This window comes from Astatotilapia calliptera, chromosome 9, assembly GCF_900246225.1.
Source record: "Astatotilapia calliptera chromosome 9, fAstCal1.2, whole genome shotgun sequence".
NCBI classification, from domain to species: Eukaryota; Metazoa; Chordata; class Actinopteri; order Cichliformes; family Cichlidae; genus Astatotilapia; species Astatotilapia calliptera.
In genome coordinates this window covers 17,286,061-17,312,638 of record NC_039310.1, presented here as the reverse complement: position 1 = coordinate 17,312,638, position 26,578 = coordinate 17,286,061, and the positions used below count along the sequence as shown (strand labels likewise).

The 26,578-nt window shown below is 41.3% G+C and overlaps 2 protein-coding genes across 6 annotated transcripts in view; one reads left to right on the top strand and one right to left on the bottom strand.

Moving 5' to 3' along the window:
* The first annotated feature begins 151 nt into the window (after positions 1-151).
* On the top strand, positions 152-18,361 carry pan3 (poly(A) specific ribonuclease subunit PAN3). 5 transcript variants are annotated; one of them, XM_026179536.1, is made up of 18 exons: positions 152-219; positions 1,958-2,079; positions 3,188-3,260; positions 3,349-3,419; positions 3,580-3,724; positions 3,898-4,115; positions 4,425-4,529; positions 4,613-4,670; positions 6,249-6,410; positions 7,850-7,966; positions 8,104-8,205; positions 10,247-10,412; positions 10,698-10,785; positions 10,895-11,034; positions 12,447-12,576; positions 16,856-16,920; positions 17,004-17,142; positions 17,823-18,361. In XM_026179536.1, exons 1-18 carry the CDS (start codon positions 168-170, stop codon positions 17,961-17,963), a joined length of 2,094 nt encoding a protein of 697 aa, XP_026035321.1. In that variant the 5' UTR covers positions 152-167; the 3' UTR covers positions 17,964-18,361. The 5 variants fall into 5 exon arrangements, with proteins under 5 accessions (XP_026035321.1, XP_026035322.1, XP_026035319.1 ...); XM_026179537.1 differs by having other exon boundaries at positions 182-200; XM_026179534.1 differs by lacking the exon at positions 152-219 and adding an exon at positions 261-1,088.
* Positions 18,362-22,635: 4,274 nt separating this feature from the next.
* The window catches only part of flt1 (fms related receptor tyrosine kinase 1), a 49,736-nt gene continuing 45,793 nt past the window's right edge, over positions 22,636-26,578 (bottom strand). The window contains exons 23-30 of the mRNA XM_026179532.1: positions 26,434-26,556; positions 25,992-26,103; positions 25,785-25,884; positions 23,690-23,795; positions 23,514-23,611; positions 23,260-23,329; positions 23,086-23,177; positions 22,636-22,995 (exon numbers count right to left, since the gene is read on the bottom strand). Of these exons, the coding sequence (XP_026035317.1) occupies positions 22,827-22,995; positions 23,086-23,177; positions 23,260-23,329; positions 23,514-23,611; positions 23,690-23,795; positions 25,785-25,884; positions 25,992-26,103; positions 26,434-26,556 (870 nt within the window). The 3' untranslated portion in view covers positions 22,636-22,826. The remainder of the gene's footprint in view (positions 22,996-23,085; positions 23,178-23,259; positions 23,330-23,513; positions 23,612-23,689; positions 23,796-25,784; positions 25,885-25,991; positions 26,104-26,433; positions 26,557-26,578) is intronic.

Sequence of the window (26,578 nt, the reverse complement as noted above, 5' to 3'; positions counted from 1 at the left end):
CGAGGCTGTCATATCGCGCCATCGGCCCCTCTGGCCAACACCAGTAGGCAAGTAGGGTAAAGTGTCTTGCCCAAGGACACAACGACCAGGACAGAGAGCCCGGCGATCGAACCAGATACGCTTCCCAACCCCCTGAGCCACGGTCGCCCCGAGAAGAGAGATATTGTATGCATGCTGGGAAATATTTGTTCCATCATCTAGTAAGACCAAAAATAAGAAGTAATTTCTTTTTTCTTTCTCTTTTTTTAAAATTTATTTTAAAATGTTTTACGATGTTGCAATCATTTGCTTAATTCTGAATGATAACCGCGCTAAAAAAAAAAAAGATAATTTCCCCCTATATCTTTGTCAACATCGCAGATACCTCAAATTTAGTTTGCATCCATACAATTTGTTTTACCCACAATGCACAGCTATGCTAGCGGCTCTGTAGCACAGCACAGAGGCTGAGAGCGGAAAAAACAACAACAACAGGCTACTTTACGAAGGCAGCTGCATGGATAGCGTAAACAACCAAAGCAACAACGACGACCAGGATTTCACATGCAGTGATATTTCCTCAAACCAAAATGCTCCTTAGCCTTAGAATGTGAGTACTCTGGGATCTTAAGTGTTTTCCACCACCCGAAGTGACATTAACCCGCTCCTTTAAGTGAAAACTGGTTGAAAGCTAGCGGGCTAGCACGCTAGCTTCCTGCATCTCTATGTTTGAGCGTCTTCCGGCAGCAGTGGCGGCAGCAGCAGTGCCATGAACAGTGGACTCCCACCTTCAGCTGCTCCGCTCGGGGGTGCCGGGATACCCAATGTCAAGGTGAAGTTTTGTCGATACTACGCAAAAGACAAAACCTGCTTTTATGGAGATGAGTGTCAGTTCTTGCATGAGGATCCGTCCTTGGCGAGTTTGCCGCTGCACGGCGGCGGCGGCAGCCCTGTCCCGTTGTCCATGGCCGGGGGTGGTGGGACGCCAGCGGGGTATTCCCTTGGCGGCTCCGCGGCGGGCTGCCCGGGCGGTGGGGGCACCGGCGTGCCCAAGAAGAGTGAAACATTGGGGCCTGCGAGTACGTCTCTGGAGGGGCAGCTGTTAACCAGTGAGTACAAATGACTGTAAACCAAGGCCTCGTGCAGGGTGACTGACTGTGACTTTACTTTCGGGCCTCACGGAGCTTTGTTAAAATTTTGCCCGAGGATTCACTGAGGCCTCTCAGCGCCAAAACAACGTGGTTTACTTTTACTTGCCAGACATTAGCAAAACAGCCCAGCGTGCAACTAGCATATATCGCGCTCTTTAACTGTCGCCTCACAAGTTTTGACTACACGTTGTGTTACCAGTATCTTAAAAACACAAAACATGAGCCATGCTGCTGTAGCCGAGGAGGCCTGTTGTGTTGTGTGACAGCTGTGAGTGGGCAGAAATCCGCGTCCCACTAACGTTAGCTCCTGCAGCTAATAGCCAGCTAGCGTTAGCTAAACTATGTTTAAACTGACCACTTTAACTTATTCTACCTGTTTGGGTTTCTCCTCCAAAAAAGGAGAAATGAGTGTTTTTATCAGCACTTTGCATTTTCTTCTTCACTTAACTTAAAGTGAAGTTTAGTGTTGTTCTCCAAGTTGAGTCTTTTCTAACACTAGCCTACCTACGCTAACGGTTTAGTAGGCATTGTTTTTGTGTGTTGTGTTTTTGTGTTTAAGTAGCATGCACTTTGCAGTCGTGCATTAAAAGCTGCCCTGGAAGTATTACTAAAAAAGTTTGCTGGTGGTAGCTATCACCTTGGGTCAAGCTTCAGCTGCGGCTCACTGTTTACATGCTTTCAAACTGTGATTGGCTGAAGACGCGCTCACTTGTGCACACATTAGCATGAGTGCATTACATTTTGGACTGTGTAAGCAATTATCTCTAACTGATATGGTCTGGTTGCAGTCCTAATCTGCAAAACTCTGCTTTTATTGTCATCTACAGTCCCAGGGATGGAAGGCGCAACCCTGAGCGATGCCAATCTTACCAACTCTTACTTCAGCAGCAGCTTTATTGGGGTCAATGGATTTGGAAGTCCAGCAGAGCCTAAATACTCAATGATGCAGGTACAAGAGGGACGCTGTAGGTCTGTCACAGTAAATGTACAGTTAAACGAACTGAAAATGAATATATGCGTGTTTTGTTTTGCTATGTTAGGAATACAATGCCTATGAAATTCTGAGTTGATGGTATACCAGTTACATTTCTGTATTGAGTTTGTTGTTATTGCCCTTTCTTTTTTTACAGGGAAACATAAAAACAGCTTCACAATAAACCAAAGTCTTCAAGTTCTTCATCACTCCAACTTTGAACATTTAGCTACTGTGAAATCGATGTGACACAATAGGTTAACGTCAGCCACTGCCATCATTAAGTTTCGTCTTTTGCTGTTGGGAGTCATCGAGGCATTTACTGGCGGGTATATCGCTACATCCCCAGTCAGTGGTTTTCACATGTACGTGACTGGCAACATGGTTATGTTAGGGTTGAACCTTATTTCTTTCTTTCTTTCTTTTTGTGCCGTATGCAATAACTTTACTAGTAGACAATGCCCTCAGGCATGCTTTTGAAAGTTCAGATGCTGCTAACGATCTAAACTTGACTCTGCAGGTAGACTGTGTTGCTTTTTGGCCAGTGTTTAATGTCATTGAGCTGCCTCTCCAGTGAGTCTCTCATCTTGCTTTTAGACCAGCTCTGAATCCTTTGTCTTGGACTGTGGCTAGTGATGGTAGTCCTTGTTCAGCTCTCTGGGAGATCTGTTGTGAGCTTGAGGGCCACTCAAACCAGAACCTGGAGCCAGGTGAAGAGCTGGTTCACGTGCTCCTATTTCAAGCTGACAGAATGCTACAGAGCAAAACAAAGAGTGACGTGACCAGCCCAAAGCAGTGAAGTTGGACTATATCCAAAACCCTGGCCTCATGAAAGAGGCAGCTGAATTTGTAGATTAGTTATTAATTTGACACCAACTACTTTGGAACTAAAACATTTATAGGTTTAATACCAGCAGCTCCAACCTACCACCACAAAAAAAAGTTTTAGGTTTTTGAAAGCATAATTGGAGACTAAGGCCCTGCAGTTAAATTATTTTATGGTACTTCGTTGTATTTTGATGAACATAATTGGACAGCAGGGTGCTTTTTGTAACACATCTCCTCTGGATGCTGCTCTCCTTAGCGAATGACTACCAGCAGCAGCTCTCCCAGTCTTCTCAATGATGGTGCCAAGAACTTCAGCCACAGCACTCATGGTAAGCTGTATTGAGATATCTTTGGGGCACTAGCTGACACTCATCCACTGAAGTTTGGAAGGGGCCTTCAACACTTTGTGCTTTGCAGATCCAGTGAACTCCCCGACGTCCTCACTGTTCAGTGATTTTGGTGCTCTTAGCATTTCCCAAAGGAGAAAGGTGAGCGTACAAACATTGGGTCATAGCATTAAAGTTCTTTAAGGGTTCAGGATTACATTTTTATATAAGGAAGTACTTGAAGCCAAGATGAGTTAATTTGCCTCCAACAAGACTGATAGACGACTTTTAATTTTTCCATTGTTTTCATTTGTGTTGGCAGGCTCCTAACCCGGCAGCGAGTGAATTCATCCCTAAGGGAGCTCCACGTATGGCCAATATGGCTCAGTCCACTGTCCAGGCCTTCCCCTCACCTCTCTTTGCACATCCTGGTCTCAGCAGCTCCACAGCTGCTGCACTGGCTCCAGGTGTGGGTTTTTTGAGAACTACCCTCTACCCAAACACTTTCTGTTGGGCTCAATTTTGTTTTTCATCTTTAGAAATTGTAATACTTGAGTTCGTGAGGGATTTCCCTCATATATTACTGTGAAATTAAATCTTTTCCTAAGAAACGTTTCTCATGTTCTGTCTCCTTTTTCAGGAATGTCGTTGTCTGCGGGATCTTCTCCTCTTCACTCCCCTAAAATTACACCACACACCTCACCTGCTCCCCGTCGACGCAGTCACACCCCAAACCCTGCCAATTACATGGTGCCCACCACCGCGTCTGACCAGGGTGCACACATTATCCAGAAAGAGACTGTAGGGGGGACGACCTACTTTTACACAGACAACACCCCGGCACCAATGGCTGGGATGGTACGGATACACTGTGCATTCAGTCACTTTAAACACAACAAAATGAATATCACTTAAATCAGTCTGCATTTTTAAGTTTTGATATAAATATGAGTTATTTAATAGGCTTCATTGAGATGTAAATTCATGGCCTAATAGGGACTGTAATTTGGTTTGTTTTTTGTTTTTTTTGTTTTTTATGACATCACAAGAGTTTCATTCTCTCGCATTCATTTGCATAGCTGCCTGAAAACAATATTTGTATGATCAGACTGGTTTCCATTTCTCAATAAATAGGAAGCTGTATTTTCTTTTTTCTGGTTGTTGCAGGTGTTTCCTACCTACCATATCTATCCCCCCACGGCGCCACATGTGGCTTATATGCAGCCGAAAGCCAATGCCCCGTCCTTCTTCATGGCTGATGAGCTTCGACAGGTATTGTCCTTGTTGACCAAACATTCCCCTTCTCTTCTCTGGAGCTTTATAACTGATGTCTTCTCCACTTGTTTCTTCTTCAGGAGTTGATAAACAGACATCTAATAACCATGGCCCAAATTGACCACTCAGAAAATCCAGGTAGAGCATCTACATTGTTGACATTATAAGGGATGCTTGTGACAACTGACCTTAAACATGCGCTTATAAAACTAAATGGCTGTTTCAGTGTTCTATTTTCTATATTTACATGTAAACAAACTAGCACTAGTGCTCATTGCAAGTCTGATGTAGAGTTATTCTGTCCTGTTAGTGTGCAATATGTTGGTTGTGGGCTCTGTGGGTATGTGTGTGTGTGTTGCTAAGATTGCAACTACCACAAACACAGCACGTCAGCAGTGCTGTGGAGCAACAGACAGCTTTTCAGTGTCTTCCTTAAGGCACGTGTTGGAAAGTCTGGCTCAGATTCAGTTTTAAAATAACTCAGGCTAGTAAGCCGTCATTTTTTGTTAATAGTTAACTCACTGGAGATGATGCCACACACGTTGCTTTTGATCACAAATCCTTGAGCTTTTGTAATAGAGTGAATGTCCGTTTCAGGCTCAGTCTTGTTTTACTTTTGGTTTCTGTCACGCTCCTACTTCACCTTCTTCAGGGACTTTTTTAAAAATTCTGCTGTGACTGGTTTTCACAATTATTCGAGATAGTTTACCGTCTGGGGAAAAGCTCTTGGTCACTAACAGGGAAAACAAGATTTCTGATTGTTTTGCAAACAAGCTTTTTGTACCACAGGAATATGAACTTTACAGTAAATTAAACCAAAAATCTTGTTTGTTGCCACTAGGGTTGGGCGATTGGACAAATATATTGACTATAGGTTGAGCCCATCGGCGATCGTTTTAACGAGGGCGATTTATTTATTTGCCCATGAACAAGTTTTCTAATAAGGATTTAGCTAATAGAAGCAGCCAACAGAAAAAATAATAATAGCGCTGTTTTAACAGCACCCTCTTTCATCTGCGAGCAAATGCACCCTCCTCAGAGCGCGCCCAAATGCTTGTTGATGGAGCTACAGAAGCTGGTGATAGCCTAGCATACTAATTCGGATGGTGGACACGTACATGCTCATGTAAGTTAGTCGTGTTTGAGTACTTTGCTCGCACTATACGACTGCACAAGCGGCACACCACTTTGGTTACATCCTTAGGTTTACCGCTCTCATCCCAAATTGGTGACTTTATATATATTTTTTGTGCTGTCAGCGTTAATGTGCGGTCATCACGACTAACGGGATTAACAATTAACCCATCTGGAGCGCAGACTGAGTCAAAATCCTTGAAATGTCTCTGTCAACGCATTTTGGACAGTTTGTCCAAAGTTCATTCTGCGCTCCAGACGGGTTGAGCACGTTAAAATTTTTAATCGTGATGATTGAATTAACACTGCGTTAACGCTGACAGCCCTAATCTTTTTTGGAAATTAGTTTGTCCATCTTTGGACTTCTATCTTGTAAATGCGCAAATCAGTCTGTGCATGATTATATTGCTCCGCCTATCAAAAAGTGAATATATCACCCATTGTCGATTATTGGACTAAGGATTGTCGGTTGGAACATTTTTACATATCGCTCAACCCTAGTTGCCACTTACATTTTAAATCTTTACTTTTTGTGCAGTATGTGGTGTTTTTTCTCTCTCTAAAAATGCCTGTTTTTGGTAGATGTACCATCTGAGGTGGACAGCTATCACAGCCTGTTTCCCCTCGAGCCCCTTCCCCCACCAAACCGCATGCAGAAGACCAGCAACTTCAGCTACATCACCTCGTGCTACAAGGCAGTGAATAGCAAAGATGACTTACCGTACTGCCTGAGGAGGATACATGGTAAGAAATGTGGCCATCATATGCATTTTTCTCAGATGCCACACACCATGTCAGATAATCCTAAGAGTTGATTCACCCTCCCAATAGCCCAGTTTAATAAGCGAAAGAAGCTGTTCCAGCATTTCTAATATTGTAATGTTGTATTGTAATGCCTGAGCCTGGTTCTGCCAGAGGTTTCTTCCTGTTAAAAGGGAGTTTTCCTTCCCACTGTCGCCAAAGTGCTTGCTCATTGGGGGTCATATGTTTGTTGGGTTTTTTCTCTGTTTGTATTATTGTGGGGTCTCCTTTACAATATAAAGTGCCTTGAGGTAACTGTTGTTGTGATTTGGCGCTATATAAATAAAATTGAGTTGAATTTAATTAAATGCTTTCATGGGTGCACTGCAGCTCTAAACTTTCAATACATTACTTGGGGGGAGCTGCGACTCAGTCTGACAGAACAGATTTTTATCTCGTAAGCTCTGTAATGCAACGTTTACTTAATGTCCAGTTGAGTTCATGTTAGAATAGAACATTCAATACCTGAGTGAATCCAGCAAGCAGGTGTAGTTCCACCTTCATGCTCTTTCCAGGATCTGCTCCTCCCCAAATGAGTATTTCTGTAACAACAGGCTTTCTAATCTTGTCTACTACATTTGGCCAATGTCCAGACCAGAGAGGTATACCCCACGAAAGTTTGAATATAGCTCAAACGTGTGTGTGTGTGTGTGTGTGTGTGTGTGTGTGTGTGTGTGTGTGTGTGTGTGTGTGTGTGTGTGTGTGTGTGTGTGTGTGTGTGTGTGTGTGTGTGTGTGTGTGTGTGTGTGTGTGTGTGTGTGTGTGTGTGTGTGTGAGCAAGCTGGTTTGACAAAACCGAAACTCCCAGTCGGACAGTGGTTATCAGCTGTCTCTGTTAAGACGGCTTTCTGTGTCAGGCTCTGTTTTGTTTACATAAAAGGGAAGTTTCACATATCATCTGACACTTCTTCACAAAATAATCCCTATGAGTACCGCCTACTCCAATAAGAAGCATGTAAGATGAATATGATGATGATAGAGACCATATCAGCATTAACAGTAGAAATCAACACTGCTGGAAATAAGACAAGAGATGAATGCTATAGAAAATAATGTTAATATTGGGATTTAACTCACAGAGCAATAATTAATTAATGAATTTGATCAAATTATTTTAATGCCAAGGACGTTCTGAAACTTTAAACTCCATAGATTTAAACATGAAATGTTACCTTCCCACAGCCTAATAAAGGAGTTGTGGAAATTGCTTTAGTTTTATAGCAGATAAAACTGAATATTAATTTTATTGACTTGCATCGTGTGTGTGTGTGTGTGTGTGTGTGTGTGTGTGTGTGTGTGTGTGTGTGTGTTTTATGAGCTGCAATCCCAATCTAACATAAAATGAATGTCTTATAAATAATTCATATTTTTAATATGCAAAGGTTTCCGCCTCGTTAACACAAAGTGCATGATGCTGGTGGACATGTGGAAGAAGGTTCAGCACTCAAACACTGTAACATTGAGAGAGGTCTTCACCACCAAGGCCTTTGGAGACCACTGTGAGTGTAATCAGCTGTATTTGAACAGAAATTTTATATAGCTACATGATTTTAGACTTGCATTTTATCTGGTTACATAACTATATTTTATACTAAATTGGCTCAATGTTTTCTCACGCTTTTGTCTTCTTCCCCAGCTTTGGTGTTCTCGTATGATTTCCATGCAGGTGCAGAAACCATGTTCAGCAGACACTTTAATGACCCAGCAGCAGACTCGTACTTCACCAAAAGGAAATGGGGTATGCTGACTGTCCCTCCCTTCCTCGTCCTTTGCTACGAATAGGCCTAGCATCACCTCACACGCCTTTCTGCACTCCCTCCCCTTCACACATTTCGACTCTGTTTACTTGTTTGATAATGAGGTCATCGGCCCAAGTCTATTTGAGTGCATGCGTTCATGATTGCATTGCATGCAGTTGTGCTCATGCCATGCTTATAGGTATGTAGGTAGATGGGTTAGATTGTGCAAACAAATAATACATGATGTTTTTAAGAAATTCAAAGTGTCTAAAAATATGTTTTGGAGAGGGTTTTTTTGTGTTTTTTGAAGTCTTGTTTGGTAGCCTAAGCTGACGGTTGGCAAGCATGGGTCTTTGTGATAGACACACGGGGACTTGGAGGAAACTGTGGCTGAAACTGATCCTAAGGCAGGTGCTGTTAAATAGCCTGTATACAGGAATGACAGACAGAGGAAGCAGAGGCATTCAGACCTTGGTCTTTGTGTCATCCATTCCAAACACTGATAAGAAACCACAACAAATGAGATGTATATACAAGCACGTGTGTGTGTATATAACAAGTGTCTCTCAGATGCCTTTGCACACGGGTACATGATGATTATACACCGAAATACCAGATAATGTCATCTGAAGCCATTTCATTCTGGAATGGTCTTTAGTGAAACAAACAGGTTCCTTATTCTCACATGTTGCATTGTGGTTTGATTGTGTTGTACACACCCTAACGCTCTACTGCCTGACTTACATTACCCAATGCGAGTGGTTCACATTGGTTGTAAAACTTGCAGGGGGATTACGAGAAAGAAGTGAGTACTGCCCCGATAATAAACACGATTTCTAGAAACGGTAAGCGGTCTTGCCTTATGAGACGCTTGTTCAAACTGACTGAAACGAGTATTTTGATGAGTAAGAATTTCATTAGTGGTTCTCAGTGATGTAGTGAACTCGTCAGTTTTACGTAAAGTAGGCTTCCACAGTTAATCACATTTTAATCTCGGTCACAACTTTGGCTTCCCACAATTAAATGACCATAATTGACTGATATTAAAATTGCGTGCTACATCAATAGAACGCAAAGTAAGAGCAAATCCAAGTGCTCCTTAATCGTCTCCCATGACCCTAACAGCATGTGCTAGTCACAGCTGTTCCCTGCATCCGGTTGCTTGAAGTTTCCGGGATGCAGTCTGGCCCAGGAAAACTTTGTTAAAAGATCAATATAAGATGTAACAGGCCGTTTCAAAACAAAAATCAAATGTCAGGACTGGAAATACTTTGGCTTCAGTGCAAGTGATTTTTAAACAAGAATAAATCCTATGCAAAGCATACGGAGTTGTCTGCACCACAAAGCAACACAGCTAAACAACACAACTCGGCTGTCTGAAAATAAACTGCTGACTAAATGCATGAAGGCCGGAAAGAAGCCTGTACAGCGCATCAGGGTCTCCATCAGCTCACAAAACCACACTGAAATCTCCAATGCCAATAACATTTGATGTGTGTCCACCAAACACATACATAACGAAGGCTTCAGAAAAGTTGTGGATGACTTTATCCTCCTGCGCAATTTTTCCAAATTGGTAAAACCTGCGCACAATGCAAAACCTCACAGGGATCTCACAGCTGTTGAGTGCTTTACAACTAGTTTAATGTGCATCCAACAGATGCACATTAAATGAATGAATGAATGGAATGAATTCCTTCATATTTTGTTTTTAGAAAATGCAATTAAGTCACTTCTTAACTGCAAACAAAGTTGCAATTAACAGGAATGCAGCATAGTGTAAAAGTAAAGATACAGTAAACAATATGTCATTGAGCTTCTTGATTTTATCAGGAATTTTTAGTTGTTTTCTGAGTCTGCACTGTCGCTGAGCTTGTTAATCTACACACTGAAGTTCATGCGTTTTTTCTCATATCAGACCTCTAAGAAACAGCTTGTCATGAAGATAAGGTTACTGAGGAAGTAGTCTGAGGTTTAGTTCATAAGTAATGTAAAACCTCACACCACTTTTGTGCAATAAAACTTTTTTCTCATGTGCAGGACAACATGAACCCCCTCCACCACGGCAGCACGCGGGTCTTCTCCCAGAATCCCTCATCTGGGCATACATCGTCCAGCTCAGCTCAGCCCTGCGCACCATCCACACGGCGGGCCTGGCCTGCCGTGTGATGGACCCCAGCAAAATTCTCATCACTGGCAAGACCAGGTATACACGCTATTCAAGTGTCTAAGCACATATTTCATTGTTCAGTATGGATATAAGAATCATAGCCTGTCTCTTATAACCATAAATGTCCATGTGTGAAAGAACATGAATTTATTGTTAAGCTCAGAGATGAAACTATGACTTAAGTGTAAAAAAAAAAAAAAAAAAATCTATTAAAAGCAAAAGAATATTTTCATTCAGCGCTTACGTTTTTCATAACAACGCTACTGTGCATGCACAACAAACGTGTATGTTACCTAATGCCTAATGCGCTAATCTTTGTAGGTTACGGGTGAACTGTGTTGGGGTGTTTGATGTCTTAACATTTGACAACAGTCAGACCAATCATCTTGCCCTTATGCCACAGTACCAGGTACTTTATCAGCTTCATGTGAAATTATTTTATTTTAGTACTGTCGTTCTGTTTTACTTCAAAAGCTGAGGAAGTGTGGTTAAAGTTTATTTTTGTGTCGTTTTTGTAGCAAGCAGATCTCGTGTCACTGGGCAAGGTTGTGCTGGCTTTGGCATGCAACTCCCTGGCTGGCATACAAAGGGAGAACCTGCAGAAGGCCATGGAGCTGGTGTCTATCAACTACTCTTCAGACCTCAAGAACCTCATTCTGTAAGGGGGTGGTGGTGTGATGTTACCCAGTTTGGGGGGGGGGACTAAAATGCCTGCACTTAATACCTGTTTTGGGTTATCACTGGTATCTGTAGCTTGGAGGAATCTTCAGTTTACTTCCCTGTTTTTTGGTGGTAGAGTGGCTAAGGTGATGGCAACCAGACCTAAATTAATAAATGAAAAGTAAACAAGTCAGTTAACATTGTCCACCTAATTTATCTGTATTAGTCTAGCTTGGTGTGAGAGTCCAAAGGCTGCTACATACTGCTGTTATTTCCTTTGTATGTTCCTTATTTTACTGCCTGTTACACATGTCGCGTGTCAGTGTAGCTGACAAACTCATGCGATGTGAAACAATATTAATGGACGTGGCGGTAAACGCATTGGTTTTATCGTAAGTGCAATAAAGGCTTCTGTACATGTATTGCAACAAACACAACCACATTGAGACTGAACAAAAAAGTGTTGTCAACTCATTCTGACCACAATCCGTGGTTTAACTTAAACTATTTCAAAAACACAAATAAAAGCTGTCCGTGGGGCAAGAAGGGACTACTGAGCCTTTACTGTTAGCTTCCTCTATGTTATGTTAGCTCTACCACGAGCAATCAATGCACTTCTGCTGACAGGTATTGTAGCAATACCTGTCAGCAACTTTGGAGTCGTGTCAAACTTCTGTAGGATTAATTGTAATCGGAAATGATTAGAACATTTAAAAAAAAAATCTTGACCTAGGATTCAAATAGTCAGATTTTATGCATTTCTCAGTGTCTGTGTTAGTCCTATGCAGTGTTTCTGTTATCTGAAAGACGTTTATCTTTATGAAAAAAGAAAAAAAGACGAGGTCTTCAGCACCTAAACATGCAATCATGCGATTCGTGTATTGAATAAGTAAGAAGAGCTGAGAAAAATATCTGCAGGGACTTTCAGTCAGTGTGACCTTTTTGTGGTGGTGTGAAGCTAAATAACCTTTGAAGTTTAACGGCCATTGACTTATCAGATCTGCGTCCTGTAAATGAAGTGAGAGTTGACCTCTTAATAGAACTGATGCTTTTATACTTCAGTAAATTGTGACATGCAGTATACTCAGGCTACTGTCACAGGTGGCATAATAACATGTCAGCTGAGTTTTCACTTAATTTTGTCTGCGTATAGATGAAATTAACCAAAACTTAGCATATAAGAGAAAGCTGGAATCTGATTGGTTAGTAGCGTTTGATCTTCTAATTGAAGCACTCACACTTGTGCTGTTTAAGGTTTTAGCAGTGTTTTATACCTTTTTGTCCACGGCTTGCACCTTATACTTAATGGTGAAGAAGAAAATGGCAGTGTGTAAAGAAACCGCCTTCTTGTGAGTGCAGTGGCGCCTGACCTGAACTCGCACGAAGGTAAATTGTTGCTGTGTTTTGCAGGTATCTGCTGACCGAACAGTCTCGCCTGCGCAGCGTCAATGACATCATGCCGATGATTGGAGCCAGATTCTACACACAACTGGATGCGTCGCAGATGAGGAATGACGTCATTGAAGAGGATCTGGCCAAGGTATGATGAAGGTTATGTTGAATACACAGAGAAGGTCTGAACAGAAAACGTGTCTGTAACATGAATCAGCCATATTGTTTACTCCATGTGCGGTGGATAAAAGGGGGTATTACCTTGGTTAGCAAATAGGGAAGTTGTGTGTGTGTGTGTGTGTGTGCACGCACAGGATGTTGTACAGTATATTGTGGACTTGTTGGAGCATCGATGTGTGAAACGCCCAACCCGACCCCATCTCAGTCTTTTTCTTTCGGTCAGGCCCCAGCTTCCTCTTCCGGCCTTGTCTCCGTGCTGACACGCCAAGTGAAGTAGCTTGTGGGGTTTTGTTTTTTTTGTTTGTTTTGTGTTTTGTTTTTTTTGTTTTTTAAACCTCCTAGCTGCAGACCCTGTTTACTATCTATTCTGAGTAGGTGTTATGAAAACAGAGTTCTTTAAATTTGAGTGATGTCAGTAATGTTTCATGAGAACACAAATGGTTCTCAGTAGTATGAGTTTTTTAGTCCAAACTCAGCTAATGACAGTATGTAGATGAAGCTGAATGCATGCCTGCGTGTGTAAAAATAGCAGTAGCCCCCTGCGTTTTCCTGGTCACTCTTATATTGTTGAAGAAAAGCTTTATTTGAAAGTTAAAAGTTAAAAGTTTCATGTAAACCATTTTGAGTTTGTGGTTGCATCATTGTAACAGTGCTGCTGTGTTAAGTTACAGGTTGTTGTTGCTTCAGCCATGATGCTGCTTTTAAAGACACTCGTTAATCTTTAATTTAGATTCTAATTTGGTCATTTTGCCAAGAAGCACTCATTGTTTTGTTTTCTTGTGATGTAGATGTAGTAATACAAATACAGCTGGTATCTATCACTGGTACCCATGCTTGATATTTTTAGCCATCTGGAACACATCAGATTGAATGATTTTGAGGTAGACAAAGGAAATCTCATGTTTGGCTCTGCTTGCAGCTGTAACTGTTCATCAGATAGGGAGAGGGTTAACAAAATGAAACAGACACTGTTCAGTCAACTCCAGAGACCCCCGCCCCCCTCCAAACAATGTATCCGTAGCAGTATGTTTACAGTAAACGGTATGTAATTTAAACACTATGGTTATTTGCTAACAATACAAAGAGGAGATTTGAAATGTTTTTCTCCTAAACTGTATGAACTGTGTGAATTAATTGCCAGCAGGATCTTTTAACAGAAGCTTGGACAGAGCATTGTTTGCACCTCATTCTTTTAACAGGTCCCTGTAAGCTTTTCATTTGCCTCAACCTCATTCTTTCACAGTATTTCAGTTTGTAATACCTCAGTGGTAAAAGGATGGGTGAATTGCCGTCAACCCGCTGGGCGGGCGAGCGGTTTGGACAGCTAAGTTTATGAATCCGATAACTGGACAGCCAGTCAGCGCAGGAGCTTCAGATTCATACCATAGGTGCATCTACTTAAATTTCTTGGATGTTTGAATCTCAGTAACTTGAATCTCAAGCTCAGAGTAAGTTTTCTGAAAATCTTGTGACTGCGATAACTTGAGAACAAGCGGACGTGCAATTTTGAACAGGTGCACAGGTGTGTCTACTAGAAGGCTGAGGGGGTAGCACTGGTGGTTGTTTTTATTTTTTGTAAATTAACGCTTTTAAGTGCGACAGACCTGAACTGCAGTCAGCCCTGATTTAGGCTTCTGCAGTGAATGTCTGTAGAAGCTATGATGTAGCCAGCGTAAGTGGCTGGCATTTATGCTTGTGTAGCTGCTTTGTGTGTTAATTACAATGTGATTGTGTCCCGGTTGTTTACATGTGGTGCCAGCCGATGGAAAGAAATACAGTTCCTGGGACGTTTGTTTGTTTGTTTATTTTTTTGTCCCTCTAGTTTTTCCTCTTCTTTGTTCATTCCCTCGCATCCATTCTGATCATTTGCTGACATTTGTGAGTTCTTATATTATTATTTTGATTACTATCCCTTCTACTGAGACAGACGCGTAATGTGGTTTGGCATTGCCTTACTGAAAAAACTGCCCCATAAACCTATACATGTCATTTGGTATTGGTAGTATCGTCACAGATGTGCAAGTTACCCGTCTTGTGCAATAATGCAGCTCCACACAGTCATGAAGACTTTGCTCTAATGGCAGGCAAATTCAGCCTGAAGAACTCAGCATCTGTGATTTGCAGAAAGAATGTCTAATGTTGATTAGCCAGGCCACAGTAGAGGTAAACACTTCACTTCAGAGAAGACAGCAGCGTTTCTGGATCTTGTTATTACAAGTTCTTCCATTTGCATGGTTTTCCGCTTTCCTTTTTAGTCAGTGTGGCCTGAGTGGTGTTGAGCCTCGATATTTGCATGTGTCTGCATTTGCTGAATTTTTAAAATTATTTATATACTAGACCAATCTCTGACCAAATCCCCAAATTCTTGTTTCTCAGCATCACAGTGAGAAAAACCACAGTTTTTCACAGACTTTTTTAAAAGACTATTGACTATTATTAACTCTTTTTTTTTTAAGCGGCATGAAACTATTCCGGTCTTTGTCCCCAACATCATCGAAACTTGTTGCTGGTATCAAATTCCAAAACGGCAAATATTTATTATGAATCAGTTCCTTAGTTTCGGCGTTTTGGATGTTCTCATTTTCATTTTTAAACTCTATATATAGTTCAAATAGATCGTTGCATTCTGTTTTTATTTCCTTTTAGGTTTATTGGATCCTGAAAAAGTTTATTTTTTTGTTAGTGTTAGTAGTAGTTTTCTTCTGATTCAGTTAGTGGACACAGAAGCTAGTCTGAAAATACTGTTACAGAAAAATGAATCCTGAATACATTTTCAAATGAGCCGAAATGATTGGCCAGTTGATTTTCAGTAATTGTCGCTTTGTCCAACAGTGAAGATACAGTTGACAGGGTGAGACAGAGGAAGAAGAGAAAGGAGAGGCAGGAATTAATTATATCTGCAGACATGAAGGTGAGCTGTAATTTGCTGCAGTGCAGTAATCTGTCATGGAGTGAGCAACATCACGTTTTCAACAACTTTAGGTGCAGATTTAAAGTTACAGTACGCGTTGGTGAAGAGTGTCTAGCATTCTTGGGCTTGGACACGATGTGAGAGTGTAAACAAGCTGTTTTTCAGAGGAAAGGTGTGAATTTTGGGACACTCAAGCATTCACTGGCATACCATTAGCTTATAACCATCTGTTGTTGTTTAGCTGGCCTGTTGTCAGCTATCCAGAGATGAGAGGGTCCCACGTGTAATCTGCTGCCAATAAGTAACTGCGACAATATCTGGAATAAACAAGCATGTTTATGCCTGTTTTTGTTCATTTGTGCAGTTCAGGAGATAAGGGATGAGGTGGAAATGAGGGAGGATGTAACAAGAAGGAGATTATTAAAATATACATGTACAAGTGTTAAAAGAGATGTTCGTGCGTGTGTGTTTTTTTTTTTTTGTTTTTTTTGTTTTTTTGGGGGGGGGGGGTGTTTAAAGCTATACTACATGTATCGCCAGTCTCTAGCCACAGACAAACAGGGAAATGGCGACGTCTATCTCAGCATGACATGACAGCATGGCAACTTCCACAAACTGGCACCTGCTCGCATTTATTTTTAATGGATTATTTAAGTTAAAGATGTTTATGAGAATGCATCACATAATTCCACCCTAATCAATGTATATTTATGAGTACATCATTCTTTTCTCTATTATGTGGATTAGGTTGGGTGGTTTTGATGTGTAGGAGCCATGATGTAGGTGTAATATTGGTTTACTTCTGTCTTGCACGTCTTTGATTTCAGAGAATTGTTTTTTGGGTTCACTTTCAGTCAGAGGGAAGTATCTTGTAGACCCCGTGAGAGAAAACGGAGCTCAGCACCATGTATGGGCAGAAAGTCAACAGCAGCGGTTTCAGTTTTTGGAAGCATTCCTTGCAGGGGGAACCTGAGCTTTTGATTTGAAATTGGTGTTTTATAAGAGAAAATCCCACTGGAATATATGTTTGTTTATTTATTTATCTCCCTGCCCCACCCATCAAATTTAAACCCCCTCTCATTTGGCCCATATTCATTGCACTTAACATCTGTACTCTGTTTACAGCTGCAGGAATGAAAATACAATTTAAAGCAGCATTCACTGCATGTTGGTAATGAGTGGGGAATTTTAGTGCCTGCTATCGCCACTAGTGGCGGAGTATTTTTCTCCTCTGGTGTTGCTTTCAACGTTGCTTCTTTCAACTGAAAGAAAAATGAAAATTTCTGGTGCAGACAAATAAAATTGGCCCCCCTGTTTTGTTTTGTTTTTTCTGCAGGAGGTGCAAAATGGCCGACTCTTTCGCCTGCTGGCCAAGCTGGGCACCATAAATGAACGTCCAGAGTAAGTACCACTTGTTGAACATTGCATCATAGTGTGTGATTTATTTCTGTTACAACTGCATAGTCTTGTGTTGTGCCAATCAGATTCCAAAAGGACCCAACGTGGTCAGAAACAGGCGACCGGTACCTGTTGAAGCTTTTCCGGGACCACCTGTTTCACCAGGTGACAGAAGCGGGGACGCCCTGGATTGACCTCAGCCACATCGTCTCCTGCCTCAACAAAGTCAGGGAGCTTTCTTTTTTTGGTCTCTTTTAATACTTTTGTTTTTAAATAAGCAGATATTTGATAAGTTGTGCACTTCGTGGAACTATTTAATGTGTACAAGTTAGGCAAACATGCACAGCAGCCCAATTTTCTGTTAATGCTTCAATAGCATAGGCTAAAATCGCACATCAGTGTGCCCAGTGACTGCAAATGGAAGTTAAAAAAAAGATTAACATGTTTTACAGTGTAGCGATTTTCCAAATTTCAGTTCCAAAACACTGAATTATACAGTATGTCAGTCCGAACCAGCACCATACATGTGTAGATCCTTTTTAACCACCAGCTTAACTTCCTTGTCAAGCTGTCACTGTTTTTCTTAACACTTTAGTTCCTCTTTTCACTTCATTAGTCTGAATCTAATTAAAGCTGTGACTTTTCGCAGTTACAGCCTTTTCATTTGAGTAAACTGTTGTATGAATAGCTGCACTCACTGTTAAATTTGTGTCAGATAGTCTTATCCTGTTATCGGTGCACCCACATGACCTTGTGACTTGCAAAAGCGATCCCAACTGATTGTCAAAACAGTTGCTTTTCTCATAAGAATGAATTGCTTTTGTATGCTAACTGTAGCAAAACAGAAAACAACACTTACAAAATATACTTTTTTTTAAAAAGTTCTGTTTCTTGTGTTCATTTAGCTGGACGCAGGCGTTCCTGAGAAGATCAGCCTGGTGTCTCGGGATGAGAAAAGTGTCCTGGTTGTGACCTACTCGGACCTGAAGCGCTGCTTTGACAGTACCTTCCAGGAGCTGCAGGCCGCTGCATCCGGCTCTCTGTAGCGCCGCTTTCAGGCCCGGCAGGGTGGAGTTGCCGGGACCTGGAGCACATTTTTGCACTACAGTGGAGGACCAGGCTCAAAGAGATGACATCAGCATGGCAAAGGCAGCGGGGCAGGGCTTCGTGAACCTCAGTCACATACACTGACCCTGTCCACCAGGAAGGCTTTTCTAAAATGTAACTTTTCTTTTTTAGTTTTCTTAAACCCCACAGCTGAAAGTTTAAAAACAAAAGGAGGAAAACAAAAGTTTAAGGACAAACATGGAAGCTGTGACGAACACATATGATGACATTTTTTTAAGATTTGGGGAACAAAGTGAGACACAAAACATGACGTTTTGAACTTTTCCTGCTTTTATTGTTTGTTTCTACAGCTGGGGTTTATTTTTCTGAGGAGGATGCACTAAGATTTTAATTTTTTTGTCAAGTTTTGTTATTTTTATGAATATGTGTGAGTGGCCTACAGGGTGAACAGAGAGCTAAAATCACACATGGACATAAATTACCAGAGCAGACTCGGAATTGAAACAAAAACAAAAAAAAAGAAATCTAGCTTTCTACTGACTGCATCTTTCTTCCGGTTGGAGACCACACCCCTTCATTCTGAAGCACTTGGAGACGGGAGACACCACTCAAGGCTTTCATTGGAGTTGGACAGCTAACTAGCTTTAGCCTTGGTTGATGGTTCCCTTTTGACAAAAGGAAATAAAACCACTTGGGTAGGGCGGGAAGGGTTTGTAAAACTGGAAAACAAATAAGGTTTTCAGACATTTTGGTTCAGGAGATTATGGAATTTGGATTCATTTGCAGTGGGGTGGCATGGAATGGGATTTGGGATTGGGTGGGTGGAGACTTGTGGTGTCTATGGGCACTCAGGAAGAGGTGTCTTCTCCTGGGGTAGTGTGAGATGGGGTGGGGTGGGGATGCGTGGTTTCTGTTGGCACTGAGGAAGGGGTGTCTTCTCCTGTTGCCGTCTACCAAGTGTTTGTTTCATATGCAGCAACCACCTTTGGTCAATGGACATGGTCGTGGCATCTACCGCTCAAGGAAGGGTCATTTTGGCTGTGCTACCCAACACTTGGGTGTAGCCCATGGGTGGGGCTTCTGTTGAGGTGGAGCCATAGCTGCCTCTTTGTGGAATGTCCTTATTTGGTCCCACACCTATCTTCTCACCTCTAATGTCCCTTATATATGTCTCTTTCTTACTGTTCCCTCTTTTTCCATCCCTTTTATCCCAAACTTCACCTCCCCTCAGGGGGTCTGGGCCCCTCTACTTTTGAGAAAAAGCAATGCTTTTGTGACTTTTTCCCAGCTGTTTTTTTTCTTTGCTCAGTTGTTGTGCAGGAATGCATGATGGGAAATTGGGAGGGCTGTCAAGTTTTCTTTTTTTGCTTTTTTTTTTTTTTTATTCTGTGGACCAATTCCAGCAGGGGTTTAGGTAAATGGGAAGGGGATGGAGGGCGAAGGAGGATACAAACAGGGCACCACCTGTAATTTGTTTTATTTGCGTGTTTATTTTTTTAAGATCATGAAATACAAACGTGCTGGAGACACAGCAGCAGCGCTGGCTGCTGCACTCACTTGGATGACTTGGCTTTCTCTCAGGATGACGAACAGCTGGATGGGCCCAATGATTGAATGTGTCTGGCTGTCATTGGCTGCCCCTTGTCCAGTCATATAGATGAGCTACAGTGGAGTGGGCGGGACGTCTTCAGATGGCGGTTTTAGGAAGTTAATGTAAGTTTAAGACATTGTGGGGGGGGATTTCATGTTGCCCTGAAGCACAGATCTACTTTTGGTTCATTTAACACTCAGACATTGTTCATTTACCTTCAATTACCCAGAAAACAACAAGCTAAGTTCTGCCAAGCTACAATTGCTGATTCGTCCGATTCAGATTTTTCATAGAAACATTTAAATGTTACAAACACGAGACTTTAAAGTGACAAAGACTAACACACAGTCGACACAGTTGAATCATGATGATAGAGGTCAAAATCAAGTAAACTGTCCCAGATGCAGTCGACTTATGTGAGCTTTTCAGTGCGGTCTGTTCTTGGGGGCAACAACAAACCTTCAGGGTGCTGGCTGTGTTAGATCATGTACTACTTCCTCTGTTTTAGTAAATGAGAAAAAAAATGAACCGACAAAACTTATCTGGTGAATGTGGTGCTTTAGGAAACCCTTTGAAACAAACTTGCACACATTTTGAAAAACACACACGCCCCTCCTGACTCGGCCTGTGTAACGTCAGTGCTCATATCACTGTATTCCACATGATAACACACACTCCGGTTAATATTAGTGATGACCTTCTCCTCTTCCCCAACATCAACACACCTACAATCACCATCTTAGTATGTTTTAAGCCCCTCTTGTGTTCTTGTCTCAAATTTTTGCAATATTTGTGTGTACAGCAGTATTTTAATAAAGAATACCAAAACTGATACTGATGTTGTCTTTTTTTTGGGGGGGGGGCAGTTACAGAGACCATCATTTTTTAATATATAGGTAAAATATAACAGTCATACATAATAAAAACATGGATTTTACTGTATTATAAACACATTCCTCTTTGGTTTTCTTTGAAACTGCATGATGGGCTTTAACCTCACTTATTACTGGTTTAAGGCACTGCTGTAGCTTATCTCCTTGGGTGGGTGGCTTGTGCGGAAAGGCTGCTGAGACCTGAGTTTAAGCTTGCCCTGGACCATTTCTTGTGTGTCATTTCCTGCTTTCCTATACCGACTTATCAAAATAAAGGCTGAAACTGCACAAATAAATAAAATGGAAAAAAGTCTTAACTCACTCCTGTTTCAAGACAAAATTAAGATGCTTTTATTTTCACAGCAAGGTCATGTTAAAAACTCGCAGTGTGACACACAGGACTTCATCTGGGAATAAAACTGAGACCATGAGCACACTGAATCTTTTCCAGTGGTATTCCACCAAAGTGAGATTTCAGAGTTTTTAGATAACCTTGCAGTGAAAATAAAGGCATTTTAATTTTATCTTCAAATGGCAGCGTCTTAGGCTTAAATGGAAACAAAACAATACAGGTATCCCTTCTAAAGAGCACCTCAACTAGAGGTGGGTTCAATGGAGGACACACTCAAAAAAAAAAAAAGAAAGGGTGGTCTTTAATGTGTAACCTGCATTTGGATGTGATATAGAAAAAGAAAGAAACATTTATGTTGTCCAGAAAAGGCAAAAGCAGCTGTATACGGATTTGGGCTGTGATGAAGTCTTCAACAGAGCTGTCTGCCCACAACTAACCAACTAGTATTATAAAGAGGAATATACAAACAGGATCAACTAATCATAACTAAGCTAATCTTTGCACATTCAAAGGTTTTTGCAAATGGAAACAAACCCAGCATGAATGATTTTATGAATTAAAGAATACATTGAATTAAAATACACATACTCAGTTGACAGTTTATTAGATACACTTAAATCTTGGAGTCTAACACCGTGGCCTAAAAAAAAAAATCACATTGAGTCTTGGAGAGCGTGGAGGATCTATCGTCCTCACACCAGTTTCATTGTCAGATATTTACCGTAAAACATGAAACGTGTTGAGGCGGCTGCTGTTGGGATTTGATGCTATATAAATAAAATTAAATAGATTTGTTTCGTCTGCAGTGGAGACTGTGAAAAAGTTAGCGGTCTAAAGACGCTTCCTATTAGAACAGCTTTGCATTATTCACTGTCGAAAAACAAAATCCTTGTTTATCTTCAGACTACGCCTTAATGCAACTCCAGTTTGTCACCTTTCTAAAATAACCAGTCTTAGGTACCAGCTTCCCTCTAACTGGTTGCCCTTGCAAACGGATGTTTTAAGCAGCAGTTGAAAATATAGACTTACTAACATGGTGACCTCATTCAATATTATGGCCATGCCGCTGTATTTTTATGGTAGGAATAAGGAAACTGATAGCAGGTTCCCTTTAATGAATGTAATTTTTTACCGAGGCTGTTGTGTTGGACCGCAAGATTTACAGCTACGTGTACCTATTAAAGTGGAAACTGAGTAAAATCTACACTCACAAATGGTCAAATTTAAGGTAGTAACATTTTGGTTGCATAACTAAAATAAATACAGGTACATACATTGCGTCTAGCTGTATAATTCAGTGGATAACAACTTTTTCCAGCATGTAGTGGTTGTGCAAGAGGAGCAGTTATTTTATACAGCAGTGCTCCTCTTCACAAGGCTTCAGGCATGAGGTACCAGTACAATAAGCTCTGATAGTTACATACTAGTGAATACATTCTGCATAACTGTACGGGTATAAGTATTGTCAGGTAAGACTTAGCTGCTCGTAGAAGGGGTAATGTGATGGAAAAGCACTGAGATAATACTTGTGAGGACGCTTTGTTGTACAACAGCATGTGATTTTGCAAAAGTTTCTTAACCTCCTAAGACCTGAACTCTTACACGGCATGCATTTCTAATTTCTCTTTGATATTTGGGCATATTGGGGCCCGATGAATGTAAGAACAAAGAATTACCGGATTCTTTTTTTAACCTTATTTTTGTTTTTAAGAAAAATAAGAGCCACATAAGAGGATATTATTTTAAGATTTTGATAGAACAGTAGTAGTATAATGTCCTTGTAAGTGGATATCAGGCCCTTGCAGAGCAAAATTGAGTATTTTGGTCTAAATAACCCAAAATGTGATGTCCACATATGTGGACGCCAGGTCCTAGGAGGTTAAACGAGTTTGGCTGAAGTATCTGGGGCATTTAGACGTGCAGATACTATAAAAAGTGAGGTGGGGTAGATTAAAAAGTGTAAGATGAGGTCTGGAGAAATTATAAAAAGCTGTATGAAATTGTGAAAAATACACAAGCGTGGATGCTAAAGGGAGGGGTAGAGGAAGGCTGAGTTATAGTCTGGAGGAGGGGAGCCTCCCTCGTCAGACTCCCAGTCACATGGCAGGATCGAGGGGTCATTTTCACGGAGGCCTGCAATGTCACTGCACAGGAAGGGCACCTGGGTGTCTCGACACTTGGTGAAGGTGAAGAACCTAAACAGACAGATTGAGATCAATTGCCTCGTTTAGCGTGCACTGACAGATGAATTGAACATCGAGTGGTCACAGATTATAGATCTTTACCTGCTGAGTTTCCTGTGCTTGCTGCTGTTGCTCTTCGTCATATTCTTCAGTTCCTCAGATGGGAGGACCATGCCACTGTCGGTCTGCTCATCCTGAAACCAAAAGTATCAGTGTTAATAGATATCCTTGATGTGATATGTTTTCAAATTAGCAGAAGTGGAGGTGTTTTCTTACATCAGGGGTGGTTTGGTCCTCGCAAGGCAAATGCTCAAAAGTCTGCAGTGTGGCCATGCCCCTCATGTAACTGCACAGATTGGGTTCAGATTGAAAAAGCAAGTTGGAAATAGAGGAAAGTCACTTTCTGTCCATTTTTTTGGTTTTATTTCTCAAGACTTCTATATTAGAATTTATTATTCATGACCGTTCAAGTTGACACTTATGTGCTGCACTTGCTCATTCTCTTTGTTTTTCCTTTTTTTTTTTTTTACCTCAGGTTTGTGACTGCAAGCGGATTTTCTTTGAAGGCCTCACAGCGATCGCTTTCTCCAGTCATAAAAGATCCCAGAGGAATATAATCCTTCCCATCCTGTTAAAGAGAAAGTATGAATTGGGGGCATTTTTAAGGCCCTTTGTGTAGACAAATGTTGTTGTAATGATCTCTGACCTGTTGCACTCTCGCTTGTAGCAGCTCTCCCATTGTCTCCACCAAGTTAGTGAAGGTGGGTCGGTCGGCGGGGTTGCCCTCCCAACATGCTAGCATTGTGCTGTAACTGTACACAGAAGACACACAGGTACACAGCATTTGCAGAACTCTGCAGTAATGTGAAAAACTAAATATAAGCACCTTTAACACCTTTGCAAAACCACTTTTGGCAGCAATAAAGTTTAAGTAATCGTTTTCGGTATGTCAATGACATCCCGAGATCCTGTGGCTGCAAAACAAGCCCAAATCATCACCTTTTCTCCACCACCGTGCAGCTGGTATGAGGTGTTTGTGCTGATATGCTATATTTGGCTTTCACCAAACAAGGTGCTCTGCCAAAGGTCTCCACTTTGCACAATTAATCAAATTTTTTATCTTGATCATGATTTTCTTTTTGCCTCACGCAATTAAATTGAGCACGACTGGGTGATATTTTAATTGCATACAAAAGCAGATCAAGCACTTTCTAAATCAGCACCTGACCACACGCTGCATATACTGATCACAGCTTCTCCCTGCACACAGTGCAGCTTAAAGTTTCCTGAACTGGTCTGGACAAGCAACAAAATCTATGACAAGATTTATAAATCAGTCACATTAAAAGACTTATTTATGACAAAATTCAAATGGGAAGTGCTCGTCCCTCAAATTCGATCATCATCATCAACACACACCTGAATTCCCCAGAAGAGCAAACTGCCCAAACTTCTACTTTCATAGAAGCAGCTCATTGTTGAAAACAAGTTAATCACGTGCATCTGATTATTAGCACCAGGCTGCTCCTTACCCTCTTAAAGCCTATGGAAAAAGTAAGAATGTGTCTGATTGCACACAAACAGACATGATAGCAGACATAATAAACTGGAAAGTGCGACACACAGATAGCAACAGAGAAAAAAAGTGTCTACTCTAAACACACTTAAAGATTAGCAGTATGATAACAGAATGGCTGTTTTGGGAGTCCAAAACAAACATCTTTCTGTGAAACTAAGAGCTGTGGTTAAGGTTGAAGTCAGTGGTTGGACCTATTTTGGGTTCAAACATCCGCTCAGATCTCTGGTGAACAGAAGGTGGCAAAACCTGCTCCTAACCAGCTCGATCAAAGTTGATCAAGTTGAACAAAAGAGAGCAAATATCAATCAGCTTATCTGAACTTGAATAACCTTAAATGAACCTTAACCTTAAATTGTAAGTTAAAGGTCAATTAAGGATATATAGTTTTTGATTGTTTAAACTTCTAAAAAAACCCGTTTAACTCTCTTTCATACACACACACGGTCAAAACAGTGTCCAAAGTTTTAAATAATGAGGTCAGCATATGTGAAGATGATCCCTGTTTGCCCACAGCTCAGGCTTCAGACAGCACTGAATGCTTTGATTTTGTCGTAGTCTAGCATGAGCTCTGTGCGATATCAAAGAGAGCAGATATGCATAATGTGGCTATCCGAGGCGCACGGCTCTGGCTGTAAAGACACCAACTCCGCCCACATGCTGTTCAAACCTTTTGTTTGTGACGAGCACACAATTAGAAGAAAGCCTGCTTAATAAGAAGGCCTTAACGGAGGCTCACAGAGAGAGGAGCTAAGCAGCTTCTGTTAGACAGTGGACGAGCTACATAAGAGCTGCACAAGTTGCTAAAGTTTAGCCAAGAATAAAAATAACAGAGCTGGAAATGAGCATTGGTCACCTTACAGTGTTTTTTCAAAAGAGGATAACTTTATCAACCATTTCAGATCTTTTAAACCTTCCCATCCATCACCCATTGATCGATCAATAGGTCTGGATGGGTCCCTGGACCGAAGGTCAATCAGTAAATAGATAGTGGAGTATATTTCCTCCCCATAAGCAGCTGTTAATAGAAAGTGATTGAAGAGACTGGCTATGATGATGCGCTGACAACTAAAGATTAGCAACACATTTTGTTCTTGGAGTTCTACATGCAGGGATTTTCTTACTGTACAAAATAATAAGGTATACATTTCTGCACAACCCAAACCACCAGCTCTCCAAATCGCTGTGCAGCTGTGCAATTTTTGAGAAATAAATATCAGCTCACATCTCAGGCGTGCTGTATTCTGGCACCCGCATCCTTGTTCCCCCTTTCAGCCTGTGGCAGAACTCTTCATCTATGTGAAGTCCAGGGTACGGGGACGCTCCTATTAAGTGCACACATTTTGGTTCATGAGGCTCATATGCTTGTGCAGACATTATGTAATGATTGTCCATCCCGTGCCTATGTTCAGAAAAAGCACAGGTCTCTTACCCAAAGAGAAGATCTCCCACAGCAGTATGCCGTAGGACCACACGTCACTCTGGGTGGTGAACACCTTGTCAAAGATGGACTCGGGAGACATCCACTTGAGAGGGAGTCGGGCCTGGCAGACGGTGAAGACACAGGATTACCAAACCTGGCTTATGTGAGAAAACTTTGAAGGATGGCTGATTCCAAAGAATCGCAACGAATCTTTTTAGGGAAAACAAGTTCATGATTTTTTGCTTCATACCTTTGAACCACTCAACATAATGAGTTTATTTATTTATAAAAGCCCTGGTGATAGACTGCCATGACAAAACTACTTCCCCATTTTGGACTGAAAACCACACTATATGAACAACACTTTGCAAGATGTGTCACTTTGTGTAAAAAAAAAAAAAAAAGAGTAGTGTGTCATCTTTTTCAAACTAGGTTCCTCAGAAATACTCACATCTCCTTTGCGGACGTAGTCGGGGTCTTTGTAGATGTCCCTGGCCAGGCCGAAGTCACATATCTTCACCACTTTATTGTCTGACAGTAAAACGTTCCTCGCGGCCAGGTCTCTGTGAATACACTGATGCAGGCGCACACAGAAC

Bases quoted from the DNA above. Each gene is read 5' to 3' on its own strand.
- pan3 (XM_026179534.1), top strand. From the start codon at position 749: ATGAACAGTGGACTCCCACCTTCAGCTGCTCCGCTCGGGGGTGCCGGG. The intron at 6,411-7,849 runs GTAAGAAATGTG...TAATATGCAAAG, and splicing joins CTGCCTGAGGAGGATACATG to GTTTCCGCCTCGTTAACACA. The intron at 8,206-10,246 runs GTATGCTGACTG...TCTCATGTGCAG, and splicing joins CTTCACCAAAAGGAAATGGG to GACAACATGAACCCCCTCCA.